The sequence below is a fragment of the Globicephala melas genome, chromosome 18 (assembly GCF_963455315.2).
Source record: "Globicephala melas chromosome 18, mGloMel1.2, whole genome shotgun sequence".
In the NCBI taxonomy this organism is placed as follows: Eukaryota; Metazoa; Chordata; class Mammalia; order Artiodactyla; family Delphinidae; genus Globicephala; species Globicephala melas.
In genome coordinates, this window is record NC_083331.1 from 25,060,759 (window position 1) to 25,077,603 (window position 16,845).

Consider the following 16,845-nt stretch of genomic DNA (forward strand, 5'->3'; position numbering starts at 1 on the left):
AGGTGATCAGATACCCCGTTTTTACAAATCTGACTGGCTGCATTTTTCTCATACCTTTTGGGACATCATGAAGAGCCACTTCAGCCCTGTTAATGAATTTGAAGTTTTTCTTATAGGCAGTGGAAGCCACTGCTTAGTTTTTTTTTTTTTTTAATTAATTAATTAATTATTTTTGGCAGCGTTGTGTCTTTGTTGCTGCACGCGGGCTTTCTCTAGTTGTGGTACATGGGGGCTACTCTTCGTTGCAGTGCGTGGGCTTCTTATTGTGGTGGCTTCTCTTGTTGCGGAGCATGGGCTCTAGGCGCGCAGGCTTCAGTAGTTGTGGCACGTGGGCTCAGTAGTTGTGGCTTGCGGGCTCTAGAGCACAGGCTCCATAGTTGTGGCACACGGGCTTAGTTGCTCCGCAGCATGTGGGATCTTCCCGGACCAGGGCTTGAGCCCGTGTCCCCTGCATTAGCAGGCGGATTCTTAACCACTGTGTCACCAGGGAAGTCCCTTTTTTTTTTTTTTAAATTGAAGTATACTTGATTTACAGTGTTGCGTTGATTAGTTTTAAGTAGAGAAGTAAGTTGATCATGTTTTCATTTTTGGTTAATTACTCCTATTGCAGGGTGAAGAACCACAAGGGGAGCTAGAGTAAAGGTAGTAATGACCCATCAATTGAACACAGAGCTCCTATCACCTAAAAATACAATCTGTGGCCGTTAAGCTTTTCATGTAACCTTTGATTTTGTTTTCACCTGATGGTGTGTCTCTTCCTAAGAGTGAAACTTCTCATGACAGAGTAACAGTCTCTTCTAGAAGAGTATTGTGTAGTGTGGGAGTTAGAGATGGCAGGAGCTGTGTCCTGTAGCAAAATCTCCTGTGGGACTTCACAGCAACATCCCTGGCTTTTCCCCTTCACTTTGGGCCAGAAGGAAACACTGTTATTGATGGGAATCTGCCATATTCTCAGGTGAGGGAACCATTGGACTAGAGCGTATCTTTTCTCTGATGATAATATTAAACAGGGGAATAAACAACCACAGAAATGAAACAGTTTTCTTGTGAGCTGATTCTTGTTTGTTACAGAAAGAAAAATGTTAACTGCCTGATCAGGTCTTGCTGATAAGCACATTTCAGCATATTTTTGTTCCCGAGCTAGGTGTGTTTTGTCGGAGTTTAGATTTTGCGTGCTGGAGGAAAGAAAGTTCCTTCAGTCAGTTTATTTGCATAATAAAAACACCAATAAATGACATTTTTGACAATTATCACTTTCAGCCACTTGGGGAAAGTAAATTTTTTTTTTTCATGACCAAGGTTAAAAGACTATCTGATTACTGTTGGGTATTTCTCTTTGGTTTTAAATTCTCTTGTTTTCAGAACATGCTCAGAAAAAGGGTTAATCTTGAGACCACAGGTAAGAACAGGTCTAGGTATGTGGTATGGTTTTGCAAGGTGCTACAAATGCTGCCTGAGTGTAATGTGACACCAGGTAGGCCCAAGTGGCCAATGATGGGAAGTGGAGAACAATGTGAAAGAACCGGCCTTTCAGGTCTGGGGAGTGAGTAATTGCAGCCTGTCCTCTGAGTACTGGAACTGTTCTGGGGTGTCAGCAAAAAGGCCAAGCATAGAGAAGTCAGCCTGTTCCCTTGATCATATTGACTTTGTGGGGTTTTTGTTGTTGTTGTTGTTGTTTCACTTTAGCATGGTTGAAGCTAAGGTGAGCTTATTCAGGTTTCCAAGGCCTGCTTTGGCTTTGCATATATCACCAGAATACAAAAAACATCAATTTGTGTTTCATTCACATGGAAATAAAAATATACTTTTGAAAAAGATCTAAGTACTTCACTTCCCCTGCCCTCCCCCTCAGTTTCAATGAAAGATGCCTAAAGCAGCAGAGCTACTTAAAAGATACAGATGGTTATATATATGGTACTTATATGATTCCAAGAACATATTTTTAAACTTTTTCTACATTTTCTTGAATTCCTTGAATATTTGAAATGAGTTAAAGGTGGTAGTATAGAACATTTTCTTTTTGAATTAAGAGAACCCTGAATGCAGTAGGGAATGATTTGCTCCTCTGTGACATTTACTTGTATTTTTTTCTCTTCTATTTTGTGTATAGAGTACATGATTTAGAGAGTGCTATGCAGTGAGATTTATTTTACAATTAGTGTCTTTTTTTGTTTGTTTGTTTCCTTATTCAGTAGAAACTGAGGGTCTACCCTTGTTGGGGGAGGTTAAAGTCTGGTTACTTAACTGTAACTACATTTTGATGTGTTTATTATTTTTTTTTCTTATCTACAAGTTTTTAGTGTGATAGCAATAGTGTATTCAAAGAACTAGCAAGAAAAATGTCAATAAAATTTATTTTAAAGTATTTTAATGAGTTATTGTGGTAGCTTTATAAAAAGGCTTACTGATGTTTCCTTTTCACTTTTTTAGGCTGAGTGAAAGGTAAAGCAAGATAGTATGATATGATAGAACTTGGAAACAAACAACAATAGTAAAATTTTAAGATTTAAAGCAATAATAGAAAAATCTAGAAACTCCTCTTTTTCAGTTATTCCACATAAAAATGTGGAAAATGATTTACCAGGTAGCAAATATGTGTATGGGATTTCTTATTTGTCCAGATATTCTACTAATGAAAAATACTAATGAAGTTCTATTAATGTAGAGAATTGGGCTGGGAATTGGGGAAAAATAGAGAATTGTTGCTTTCTTTGTCATTAACTGTCTGTGTGACCTTGGACAAGTCAGACTGGGCTAGGCCCAAATTCTCTAACTGTTCAACAAATGCATTGTCCTAGGTAATCCTTACATCTTTTTTAGTTCTAAAAGTGTATGATTCTACACTTTTCAGATTGAGAATGGGCAGACCCTTGGAAGATTGTATAGAATTTATCTTGTTACCACTGATTTATTATTTTCATTTCTGCTGGGAGCTAATATAAAGCATTCTACCATACTAGAAAACAACTGGAAAGGCCTAACTATGGTCTGTTACAGAAGAATTCCATTCATTACAGTTTATGGATTTATTGCTTGCTTCTCATTTCTAACTTGAATAGCTTCTCTTCTCTCACGTTTCTTGCTCTATTTTCTTTAGTTTTTATTGTATTTCTTCTAGTTTCATGGTTTTTCCAATATACTTCCTGTTCTTACGATGGGTGTATCTGTATGCTGAAAAGGGTGGTTTATCAGGTTACCACTTCATATAAAAATACTTTCCGTTCAGGTACTTGGCATCTGGGGTTACTACATAGTTCCAGTTCTTTAGATACTCCCCACCTTATAAATACACAAACACACACACACACACACACACAGAGTCTGAATACTTTATTAGAGATAGTCATTCAAATTAAAGGTAGTCATTCAACCACCCAATTGCTCTAAGTTGGTGTATTTTACCTTCTTTGGGCCAGAACTGTCTAATCTAAAAACTTGTTCCTCTTTTATTTGATTGGTTCCCTTTGTCAGTTTTCATATTGAGCGTAATGAGTTGGTAGCCTAATAACTTCCAAAGGTTGGCAGTGATTATTTAAAAGTATCATTATGAATTAATGGGTTTATAGACCCTTGTGTTTAAAGCCCTTTTGAAGGGAACTTAAATTTGCATTCAATTAGGGATTAGAAGGCAAGTGTGAAAAGTATTAAAAACTGATTTTGACTATCATATGTTTATAATACCTGAAATCTTTTATAATAAGTTATATAACAATTAACCATTGAGTTGGCTGTAGTAGCCAGTAATGTGGCTAAGGGTTTTGTATTTACAATCAGTAAATTCATTTTGTTTGGATTAGGGACATAATGGAACTCTGTGTTAAGGGAGCCTTGCCAGACAGGGTGTGGTCCTAACCTTGAAGCAACTGGATTTATCAAACAGGTGCCAAATTTTTAGGCACTGGAGTAGAATTATACTTTTGTTGATAATGGGGCTATAGTGTTCTTTGTTGGAGTCTAGCAAATAGCTGTGGTAAAGGAGACTCCTAGGGAGTATGGAAATGAGACTTAAGGAATAATTTGTTATCTGGCAAGCATGTGTTACATATCTCTTGCACTGTACATAGATTATAATGAAGCTAATGTTTATTGAGTAAAATTTATATGCCAAGCATTCTGCACATACATTCGCATCTCATCTTCACAGAAACTCTAGATGTTGGTGGTGTTATGCCCATTTTACAGAATGAGAAAACTGTGGCTTATACCTATTTTGCAGAAAGAAGAGACTGACACTAAGTAAGTAACTTGTCCAAAGTCACAGTGCAGAAGATTCAAACCCAAGTGGTCTGATTCCAGAGCCTGTGCTTCTAACCATTTTGCTTGAGCTACTACTTTACCTTAAATTTGAAGCTTAGTTTGGCAATAAGCGGTGAGGACCTCATTGATGAGACATTCCTTTGGCATGTCTCCTTGAAGAATAAGAATATGGTCCTTACCGAGTTGAAAGATATGACAGCCAGCTTGGGGAGTTTTTATTATTTGATGGATTCCCAACTGGATGACTGCACAAAACTGTGAAGTAAGTTAACTGTCTGTGTCTTTGTGTTGAATTAATAGTTTTCACTTTTTACTTGTTATTTTATAAAGACTAAGTGACACTTTGAAAATGAAATATGTTTGGAAACTATTAATACAGCAAAGTGTTCCTGAATATAATACATATAGCTAATGGTTAGTAATTCAACCAATTTTTAAATTTCCTGAAGACCTTATAATTTTGTTGGGAGTAGAAAAAAGCCCTCTACTTTACGCTAAGTACCCATGTTTTTTCCACACTAGAGCAGATTTGAGGAGTAAAATGATAAGTTTAGTTTTGGACATGTTGTAGACACGTTGACTGTGAGGAGCACTGACACGGACTTATCCACTAGACAGTTTAGTGAGTGGATTTGGACATCGGGAGCTGAACTAGAGAAGGAAGTTTGTTTTTTCTAATTTGATATATGTATTTACTTAGAAACCTGTGTTCTAGGGAATTCCCTAGCGTGGCAGTTCAGTGGTTAAGACTCCGTGCTTCCACTGCAGGGGACACGATTTCCATCCCTGGCCGGGGAACTAAGTTCCTGCAAGCTGCACGGTGCGGCCTAAATAAATAAATAATAAGAAAAAAACCTTAAAAAGAAAAAGAAACCTGTGTTCTGAACTATTACAGCATAAAGGATTTGGGTAGATTTAGAGGCTGTGTATTGTAGTCATGGACAGAGTCCTGATTGAGATGAAGATTCTAGTTATAATTCTGTTAATGCTTTCAGATTGTGAGACCCTGGACACAGAACTCAGTTTACTCATGAAAAATTGAATCATTGATCTAGGTGTCCAGTCTCATCTCTTGCTGAAAAAATTTTAATACACTGAGGCTGTGTTACTTAAGTACCTCTAATATGTATGGGTGGTACCTCTGGATCAGGAATTAGAAAAATTCTTCCCAAGAACCACCTTGGTGCCGTAGGCTGTATAACTACTCAGAGAAGAGGAAGAGCAGTGGGATAGAGTGAAAGAAGACAGAGGGTCAGAGGACTAATGAAGCCAATAAAATAATGGAGGAGCTTTCCTTTACTTACACATTTTCAGTTTATGAACTTCTATATAGAAATGAACAGAGTGAAGGTATCTCTTCCTATCCTAACAAAGGCTTAGTGATGATGGGCTGTCATTTCAGTTTCGGTTGATTACTGTTGGTTCCTAGTGTGTACTGTAAGATATAGGTATGTTGATTGCTTGTCCTTATTTTTGAGACTAAAAAAAACATTTATTAAAGAACAGTAGCACTGTGGAAGTGCTAGTAAGAAAAGGTTTGTGACTGCAATGGAAAAGAAAGTGAAACTTTACACAGATGTGTTCACACTGGTCATTGGGACAGTGTCACCTTTGTATTTATGAATAAATGGATTTTGGAATAGTCTTTTGGAATCTAACCTTTTACAGAGAAATTTTCCTATCAGGAAACATCCCTTGATTCTGGTTATACTTTCTTACTGTGGTTCTTTAAGTTTAGAATAATGATTTCCGTCTTATCAAAAGTACTACAGTAATTCTTTCAAAGAACATACATAGAGCGTAAATATCTGTGATAGATTTTCAAAACAATATCTGTCAATATTATCCTTTTTATTATTAGTATTATATTATTATCATTAATATAATCCTTTTTATTATTATTACCAAACCGCAGAGGTTTGGTAGGTACAGAAGAAACTTTAGACAATGGTTATTTACCCAGAGAAGTTTTGCTCTAATTATTTTGGTGCCTGGTACATAGCTTTGCAAATAATAGATACTGAAACACGTACTCAGTTGAATTAGGGGGACATAATTTTCAAGTGTGAGACAGTGTACAGTTAGTGCTAATTTGGTGGTAGGGGCAATAAGTACTGTATTTTTGAAGGCCCATGTAGGTCAAGGCATAGAGGTTGGGAGGCTCTGTGAAAGAAATGGGACTTGAGCATTGAAAGATGGAGAAGATGGGAATGGGTACTGAGAAGTGGGAGGGGAATTCCAGGAATGGGGAATAGTAGAAGTTGAAAATGGAGGTAAGAATGAATGTAGTTTGTGTGGAGGACCTAAGAAGGAAAGCCTAGTACAGAAGAATTGGGTGAGAGTTTAAAGGAAAATATTGTATGTATGTTTTATGTTTCTATGTCTGTCTGATGAATTTTGGTCAAAGTACTTTCCCCCGCACCAGACATGGTACAGTACTCAAAAACTACAGTGCTAAAAATACTTTCCCAGTGTTGGAGTTGAAGTCTTTATTAAAAGAGATGGAGTGGGTGTGGGAAACTGCTGGGTTAGAATTTAGTGAGTAGAAATATTGAATTGAATTGAATTCTTAACTTTTTTTTTGGATTTCCTGTTAGGGAAACCACAGTCATCCATGATGACCCCCTAGAGTCTGCAATATATACGAAATTGGCTTTACTGAAATTAGGAAAATGAGTATGTGATTTAGCTAGCACATACTGGCTGGATTTAAGTTTTCAGGGAAACTGATTTCACGAGATCAGCTTCATTCCTGAACTTGTCTCTTTAAAATTAAAATTGTAAATGCTGTTTCAAAGAACTAGATGTTATTTAATGTGCTTATTTTTATGTCTTTGTCTTTTCATGTCATATTTATGGCCATAACCGTATGAAGCAATATTTAATAAAATTGTGATAAACTTTTAATTTCCCTTTACTTTTGTTAGTAGTGGTAACTTTAAAAAAATATATTGTTAAATATGCAAACATCTTTGGCAGGCACTCTTTAAAGTTTTTCTCCCTCTGCTGCGAAATTGTTTTCACTCTTAAGTTGCGTTTCTGTTTTTCTATTGTAAAGTGCACTTCTTTGCATGTTCTAATTTGCCATGACGTGGTCAAGTGCTGTTTCCTTCCTGTTGCTTGCAAGCCTGTGCTAGAGATAAGGATACATTTCAGTGCATTAAAAAAGAAGCCACCGAAGACAGGCTTAAGCATGGTAAAGCATTCTACTTATCAGAAACCTTTTTAAAGAACAGAAAGAGTGAGCTTTATTTCTGCTTATTTTTAAAAGCTCTTAAAATAGTACTATTAAACTTTAAATGTATTAGACAGATTTTAAATCCTTATATATATTAGGCCTAACAAGGATACTGTCTGAATGTTTCTATTAAGGCAAAAATATATGTTATGAAATTACTCATGGAGTAGGAATTCCTATGTGTGTGGTTTGCTAGGTTAGTAGAAAGAAGGAAATTGTTTATATATGCTTTATTGCAATTAAAAAAACCTAGTTATGGCTGGGTAGATTTTTTTTTTTTAATAAATAGTACTTTGTAGTTTAATGGGGGTTCGGGTGGGGGGAGAATGGCTTCAATTTTCAGTAATGAGAGGTGATCTTATCTTAGCAGGAATGAAATCTTAAAAGAAAATATATGTCTAGTATTTTTTAAAAAAAACAACCCTGTATTCACTAGTCATGTTGGTTTTGTTTAAAAACATTAACAAAAAAATGCTTTGGAGACATTGCTGTCTGTATTAACTGTTATATTCAAAATAGTATGATTGCTTTCTCATAACTAACTTATGTTTTTCAGGTCAAGAAGTTCTAGAGAAGAAAAATTTCAGAAAAATTGCCTCAATTTAAGTAAAATCCCAGTGAACCAAGAAAATTTGAAGCACCTTCCTTAAAGAAAACCTGGTATACAGTAACTTCACAGACTTAGCTTGGGTTATTTACACAAATTGGTCACTGGACTCTGCTGCCTGGTACTTGAACCTGTTTGGAATTTTTCTCATGTGGATCTAAGGGGAATGCTTTATTATGGCTGCTGTTGTCCAACAGAACGACCTAGTATTTGAATTTGCTAGTAACGTCATGGAGGATGAACAACAGGTATGAATGAGACTTAGAGAAAATCAGATTTTAATAAATTTATTATTTTACTTTTTCTATTTGTCTCAAAATTATTTCCTTTAAAAGACAGTAGGAGAAACTTTATTAATGTAAAAATTCAGATATTAAAAATGTGGAGGTAATGTGATTTTATGTGTTAAGTACTAGTTAATTCATTAAGAAAGAATCTTATCCTTAGCTTTGATGTGGTAACAAGGATATAATACTATTGGGGTTAGCTTGTTTTTCTGTAAAATGAGACTTAACAGGAAATACCTTAAGTAATTATTTCAGAGTACTTTGAAAAGTTCTAGATGACATACTGACAAGACATGTAAATTTTTCTTAGGACTGGTGATTGTAATAGTTGCTTGCAATTACACAGTTTTAATATATGTGGTTAATTAAGATTTATAATCCTGGACTATTCCTTCAAGGGGATGGAAAGATGTTAGCAGTCTCATTATCAGACATCATTTCAGTCCAAAGCATGTGACTCTGAGGAAGTTACTTAACTTCTCTAGATCCTGATTTCATCATCTGCTGAATGAAGGGATTGAACTGAAGAATTTCTAAATTGGCTTTCTTTTATTGAATTTATACAAGATGTGTAAATTACTATTTCTAGAGTGTAAGAAAGATCCAAGAGATAACGAGAAAAGGACTGAGTTAATTCTGGTCTCCTCCCTCCCCACTAGAGGTTCTTGGGACTTGATAATTTACTTCATTTTGAACAGGTTATTTGGGAATGTAAGACGTGATGTGAGAGAAATCATGTGTTAGAAAGATTCATTGTACTGGGAAAAATATTTTGAGGGCTAGTAGACTTAAAATAATGTCTAATAAAGTTGATTTGAATATTGAAGTAAGCCTAATCCTAAATATCTAACTTTAATAGGCCAATTATAATGTATCATGCTTTTATTCTAGGTGATTCTTACTTTTGGCAGGGTATTGTAATTTCTTAGTTCTTTGTATTGTACTGTTGAGTGAAGAGACAGAATAAAACATTTATAAATAAACCTACAAACGGTGAGAATTTCGATTAAGGTGCTGTAAAATCAAGGTGAGCTTTGGCTAGGGAGGAAAAAAGTGTGAGGGAGAAGATTGCATCCCAATTAAAAATAGTTTATGGATTTAATCTAGGGACAATAGAAAAGACATTTTAGAAGGAGAAAGTGTTTTGAATTTGTTTTAAAACAGTATGTTTCTGTGTACGTTAAGGTTTGAAAACTGTGTGTTTACTGTGCAGCCCTCGAAGATGAAAGATGTGGTGAGGTTTGTTCTTGGGATGTGGCCACAGGGGACAGAGCTCTAAGCCGCTCACTGGTATATGCTTCCAGTGCACTGGCTTTGACACTCTTTAACCATAAGAAATACGTTTTACATCATGGTGCAGCATTCATACATGTATCTATATAGGCTTAGAATAAGTTTTCCAAGACAGTACCTACCCTTACCATCTGTGATGTACTTAGTTTAACTTGGAGAGGTTATTAATGACTTTGGATAGGGAGATGCATTAACATCACAATGCACGTATATATTTTTTCTTATTTATTTATCTATCTATTTATTTATAAAAAGTTATTTATCTTTTATCTAACAAAATGAATATGTATTAGTTTTTTCAGATATTATTATAAGGACTTAACAAATGTGAAACATAGGGCAAATACTATCATCCCTATTTTACAATGAGGAAATTGAGAGAATAGATAGGTTGAGTGACTTACCCGAAGTCATACATACAGTTGGTAAATATTGGAGCTACAACTTGAACCCAAGCAGTTTGACTCTCACTAATGATGTTGAATACTCTTGCCATGATGTATGCTGATTGTACTATATTATAATCAGTTGGCCAGGTTTAGGGTTTTTCCATCTGTGGCCATGAGCACAGCAAACTTAACTTGATGCTTGCAGGGGTAGATCCAGTAGTGTCAGATTTATTAGCATCTTATCTATTAAGTAGATGTAGCTCTACTTTGTTGTTTTTTGTTTCCTTAAATTTGTTTTCGGTATAAAAGTCGTAGCATGCCAATTATAAAACAAGTCATCTAATAGAAAAAGAAAGTAAATCGTGAGAGTCTCTTTTCAGTTACTGTCCCTAATCCTGTTCTCCCCAGAAGATACCAGTATTGACTATTTGATGTGTAATTTTTTGGACCAAGGCCTAAACAAAAGAACAATATACATACATACCAATCTATATACACAGGTTGTTTTTAAGATACAAATGAAAGAATGTAATATCTTTTTTGTGACTTATTTTCACTTAATGTATTATAAATATTTGTGTGTTTGTATGCCGGCTCTGCATCATTTATTTTTCTACATGGTGGATGGATTATAATTTATTTTACCAGTATTTGATCATGAGCAATTGGCTATTCCCACTAGTTTGCTAATATATTATAAATGAATATCCTTGTTTGGGAGGCAATAGACCTATAATGGTTAAGAGCTCAGATACTGGAGTCAGAGCACCTGGATTTGAATCTTTGCTCCACTACTTACTATCTCTGTGACTTTGGGCAAGTTACTTAACCTCCCTGTGTCTTAGTTTCCTTACCTGCAAAACAGGGATCATAATAACAGACTTGGTATTGTAGTTAGGGTTGTGACAATTAAATGTGTTGATGTATATAAAGTTCTTAGAACTGTGCCTGGCACATAGTAATATTTACTGAGCACTGTCATTTTATTACTTCACGTGCACGCGCATGAAGTTTGTAGTGTATCTTTGTACACTTGTATGACTATTTCTGTAGTAAATTTTTAAAAGTAGAATTACTGAGTTTACTAAAAGTATATTCAAAAAACTGTATCAGTTTCTACTACCACTAACAGTATATTTCTCAAACCGTCACTAACAGAAATCCTTTTTTTGTTCAGTCTTTTGGGTGAAAAAAATTACATTAAAAAAAATTAAATTTTACCATTTAATTTGCATTTTCTTGACTACTAGTATTGAGGTTGTGGGATTGTTCCATTAGCTTTATTTATTGTTGATTTGAATTTTCTTTGAATTAATAATATCCTTTTGCCTGGTAGTTCTTTATATATTATAAATTTACATCAGTGTCATTGTCTTCTAATTCACTGTACAGTCAATGGTTAACTCTCTTTTTATGACATGTGATGCAGATATTTTGTCCCAATCTGGTACTGTCTTTTAACAATATGATATCTTGTGCCCTATAGAAATTTTAAATATTTATGTCATAAAATTTACCAGTTTTTTTGGTGATTTTCGTTTAGGAAAGCTTTTCTTACCCCTAAAACTATTAAATACTCTCCTATATTTTCTTCTAGTATATTTTATAGGTTTAACTCCTTAGTCCATATGAAATCTACTTTTTTTAAAAAAAAATTAATTTATTTTATTTATTTTTGGTTGTGTTGGGTCTTCGTTGCTGTGTGTGGGCTTTCTCTAGTTGCGGCGAGCGGGGGCTCCTCTTGGTTGTGGTGTGTGGGCTTCTCACTGTGATGGCTTTTCTTGTTGCAGAGCACAGGCTCTAGGCTAGTGGGCTTCAGTAGTTGTGGCTCACGGCCTCTAGAGCGTGGGCTCTAGAGCGCAGGCTCAGTAGTTGTAGAGTATGGGCTTAGTTGCTCCGCGGCATGTAGGATCTTCCCGGACCAGGGCTCGAACCTGTGTCCCCTGCATTGGCAGGTGGATTCTTAACCACTGCACCACCAGGGAAGCCCTGAAATCTACTTTTGTAGGATGTGAGGTATAGGGATCTGACGACTCTCCTCTCCCACAAATGGGGATATTGGCCCTTCACCATTTATTGAGTGTTTTATGATTTCCACACTTAGACTGCTGCCTCTGTTGTATACTAAATAACCATATGTATAGACTTTAGTTTTGAACTTGCCCTAGTGTATTTTATTCCATTTACCTGTTTTGTATTGTGCCAATCTCACATTGCTTTCATTAGTATCACTTCATAGATTTGATATCTGATAAAGATATTCTTCCCCCCTCCAAAATTGGGATAGAGTTTTGAATGAATTTTAGAACTGACTTGTTAAGTTACATAACTCTGTTGGGATTTTGACTTTTCAAAGTTAAGAAGTATTTGTATCTTTAAAATAATTTGTTTGTTTTATGATCCTATATTGGTTTAATTGGTTGGTCTTTATAAAATCACTGTTTGAAGGTATCAGATTAGAATGTATTTCCTGTTTTTAGTTATGGTCTGTGGTTATTAATGTAGTCGTCTAAAGAAACTGACACCATTAATGTGTGGTTTCCACCACCTTGATCATTTTCCCTTATATCAATTCGTACTCTTTTCAGAATTGCTTGGAAGAACTTTAGGCAGGAATGAGGAAAGGGGTGTTGGAAAAGAAATATCAATATTGTTATTTCTGACAAGCCATTTAGAAGTCTGTTCTTGCTATCCATTCCAAACTGGGCCTATTTGTAGGTGAGAGCGAGGTACTTCTGTGGGAGAGCAACACTGTCGGTATTGAATTACAGTATACTTTCATTTGAAAGTGCCTTGGTTTGACCTTATTGAACAGGTATGTTTGCCTGGTGAATGTATGAGATAAAAAGAAAGCTGAAGGTTGTGGACCTAAGTATCTAAAGAGAAGGAAACTTGACTATATGCTCAAATATTCCAGAAGTTAATTGAGTGAAAAACAGCTGTTAGTTTAATGCTTTTTATAATTTTGGTATATCATTACATTATATGTTTTTTCAGATGTTGGTTCTAAAAGTAGAACTTAGCAAATCATAGTTATTTGTGCTTAACGGACTCAGCTCACTAGGGAGAACCTTGGTGACATACTAGGGAAAGTAAAAAAAATATTTTTATAGAATCCCGTCCCAATGTAAGGAGGTGGTCTTATGACTTTCGTTCTTAGGGTGTAAATTGGCTCACTCTGCTGATTCCTAGAAGCTAAAGTGTAAACTGCTGTCTTTTCACCAAGCTGCCCGTTAATTCTCATTCAGTGTTTGGCAATCACTACCCAGTGTAACAGAGGTCAGCACAGAGTGCTGTGGATACAGAGAAAGGAGCCTTTGACGGCACTGCAACTTTGGGAAAGCTTCACCATGGAAATTACATTTGAACTGGACCTTGAAGGAAGATCCAGTTTATCTGACAGATGAAGAAGAGGAAGTGTTTCAGAACAGTGGACTGTACCAGAAGTTTTGATGTATTTCTCCTGACTGTATAATCAAACTAAACACCTTAACTTACGGTTAGAAGCTTTTCATAGTGTGACTGTTTCATGCTCTTTTCTTTCTTGTACTACATTAGTTTTGCCAGCCTACTGTATGATTTTCCCAAATGCTTTTCTGCTTCCCCACTGTTTGATCTTCCACATTCATACCTGTTACCTGTTTAAGTTCTAATCATCTTTCAAGATTTTAGGACAAAACCTACTTATTCCAGGAACTTATCCTAAAATCATCCCTTCAGGAATTAACAACTTTATCCTGTTATTCCTACATGACTTAATGTCATTATATACATTTGCCCGTTAAATTTTTATATATACATTATTAATTTCCCAGATAAATGCTGAACTACTTGAAGAAAGGGTTGCCTCCCCCCCTTAATATTCCCCATGCCTTTAACATAATTTATCATATATTTATGGGTTGAATCCTCTTAAAGTTTCTTCTTCCTTCTCTTAATCTTGTTGGTAAAATGGTGTGGGATCTATATCTGTTCAGTTATGGCACTTATTACATCAGAAGGCCTTTCTTTTGGTTTGTTTGTTTTGCTTTTGTTTTGTTAACATCTTTATTGGAGTATAATTGCTTTACAAAGGTGTGTTAGTTTCTGCTTTATAACAAAGTGGAACAGCTATACATATACATATATCCCCATATCTCTTCCCTCTTGCGTCTCCCTCCCTCCCACCCTCCCTATCCCACCCCTCCAGGTGGTCACAAAGCACTGAGCTGATCTCCTGTGCTATGCGGCTGCTTCTCACTAGCTATCGATTTTACATTTGGTACTGTGTATATGTACATGCCACTCTCTCACTTTGTCCCAGTTTACCCTTCCCCCTCCCCGTGTCCTCAAGTCCATTCTCTAGTAGGTCTGCGTCTTTATTCCTGTCTTGCCCCTAGGTTCTTCATGACCACTTTTTTTTTTTTCCCCATAGAGGTCCATCCACCTCACTAAAAATAACTCAGTTTGTTCCCTTTTATGGCTGAGTAGTATTCCATTGTATATATGTGCCACATCTTCTTTATCCATTCATCTGTCAACAGACACTTAGGTTGCTTCCATGTCCTGGCTGTTGTAAATAGAGCTGCAGTGAACATTGTGGTACATGACTCTTTTTGAATTATGGTTTTCTCAGGGTATATGCCCAGTAGTGGGATTGCTGGGTCATATGGTAGTTCTATTTTTAGTTTTTTAAGGAACCTCCATACTGTTCTCCATAGTGGCTGTATCAATTTACATTCCCACCAACAGTGTAAGAGGGTTCCCTTTTCTCCACACGCTCTCCAGCATTTATTGTTTGTAGATTTTTTGATGATGCCCATTCTGACTGGTGTGAGGTGATACCACATTGTAGTTTTGATTTGCATTTCTCTAATGATTAATGACGTTGAGCATTCTTTCATGTGTTTGTTGGTAATCTGTATATCTTCTTTGGTGAAATGTCTATTTAGGTCTTCTGCCCATTTTTGGATTGGGTTGTTTGGTTTTTTTGATATTGAGCTGCATGAGCTGCTTGTAAATTTTGGAGATTAATCCTTTGTCAGTTGCTTCATTTGCCAATATTTTCTCCCATTCCATCAGAAGGCCTTTGAATGAGAGGTGATATCCTGCCCCACAACTCTCTTGACTACAGTACTTTTTTTTTCTGGGACCTGTGTGTCCACATTCTCACTTAGTGCATGGGCAGTATGGCATGTCACCGCAATTCCAAGACCAGAAACAAATATTCATGGAGTTTTTTTCTTGAAAATGTATTTAGAACTATTGTGTTAAATGTGTTTAGTGAAAACTGCCTCAAATAACTTAAGATTTGTTATTGAAATTATCAGTAAGTAAATATCCATTTAGAGTTTTCATGTTTCTTGGGAGACTCGTTCAAGTTGTAGAGAGGAAGTTTTTGACATGGTTGTATCTTGAGAACGAGGTTGTATTTTGTAGACTGAGAAAAATATAGATCACATCAACCTGCCATTTTTTAGCTGAAATGGTAAAATTCTGTTAGGCCAGGGAGTTAGTGTACCTTAGAGTAGAAGGAATGTGTTGACAGTATTCTGTGTGTAACAGCAGCAGTGTTGTGGAGACAGGAAGTTGGAATGATGCTACTAACCTGTGCGTGGACATGGTAGAGCCTCTGTTATTTACATACAGTTCCAGATTATATTGACCAGTCTATCTGTTCCTGTTGTCCTCATTCTGAATCTTGCCAGGTCAGATTTATCAGACCCATTAAAAGTTTGACCATCTGTGAAACTAACATACAGAGATTGCTTGTTTCTTTTCTGTACATGTGGAAAAGCCTTCATCAAAGGAGTTATGCTATAGAGCTCCCATTACAAGCCTTATTATGTTTGGGAAAAGTCTGACTTTGCATAAGGCCTAAGGCCCTCTTCAGGTTATATGAAGGGCCAACCCTGCTTGTGGCCTAGAGTTTGGCCTGGCTTATCTCCCTGCCGACTACCAGCAGCAAGGAAGCTGATGGTTGTTAAGAAAGAAGAGTTGGTGAGGGGAGCAGGAACTTACTATCACTCTCTTTTGCAGAGTCTTCCTCTAAGTGTCCCCCAGCCATCACACAGAGGCTCCATGACAACGTCTTAAAAATGAATATGGATGAGATCATTGCATAGGGTAGGACATGGACTGGTCTGGCACCAGAAACAGTCAGTGCTGAATTTTAGTAACTGATGTTTACTTAGCATTTTGTTCTGCATACTTTGTGCTTTACAGGGATTGTCCTAGTTAATTCTTACAACAACTGATGAAATAGGTATTCTAATTCTCAATTTACAGAAGAGTAAAGTGAGGTTCCGAGAAGGGGAGCAACTTGCCTGTAAATGCTAAAGCTGGGAATTGCAACCAGCTTGTGCCTTAAACAACTATATTTGGATAATTCCAGCCACTAATACGTGTAAGTGGTAAAAAAGTAGTTTTAAATGTGGAAGAATTATTATACTTGCATTTGTTATGTTAGCAAAAAGAAAATGTTATTCATTGTAGTTAATTTGTTAGTGTAGTTACAGGTTGACAGTCTTCGTGCCTGATAAACCTGTGTATTTCTTTTTTTAAAACAACAGTTTGTTTTGTTTTGTTCTTGCTTCTTATTTTTTATTTGTTTTGGCCGCACTGCACTCGGAATCTTAGTTCCCCGACCAGGGATTGAACCTGGGCTCTCAGCAGTGAAAACACCAAGTCCTAACCACTGGACCGCCAGGGAATTTCCTAAATAACAGTTTTATTGAGATATAATTTATATGCCATATAATTCACCTATTTAAAATGTGTAATTCATTACACGTC

The 16,845-nt window shown here is 36.1% G+C and overlaps 1 protein-coding gene across 5 annotated transcripts in view; it reads left to right on the forward strand.

The window, feature by feature from the left end:
• Positions 1–16,845, forward strand: part of ELF1 (E74 like ETS transcription factor 1) — a 105,596-nt gene that overhangs the window by 43,357 nt on the left and 45,394 nt on the right. For 3 of the 5 annotated variants that reach the window (XM_060287818.2, XM_030830368.3, XM_030830365.3), the window contains exon 2: positions 8,052–8,350. In XM_060287818.2, coding sequence (XP_060143801.1) covers positions 8,279–8,350 — 72 coding nt within the window. In that variant the 5' untranslated portion in view covers positions 8,052–8,278. Of the gene's footprint in view, positions 1–7,420; positions 7,499–8,051; positions 8,351–16,845 lie in introns of those variants that run through there. The other 2 variants (XM_030830369.3, XM_060287817.2) reach the window with 2 other exon arrangements.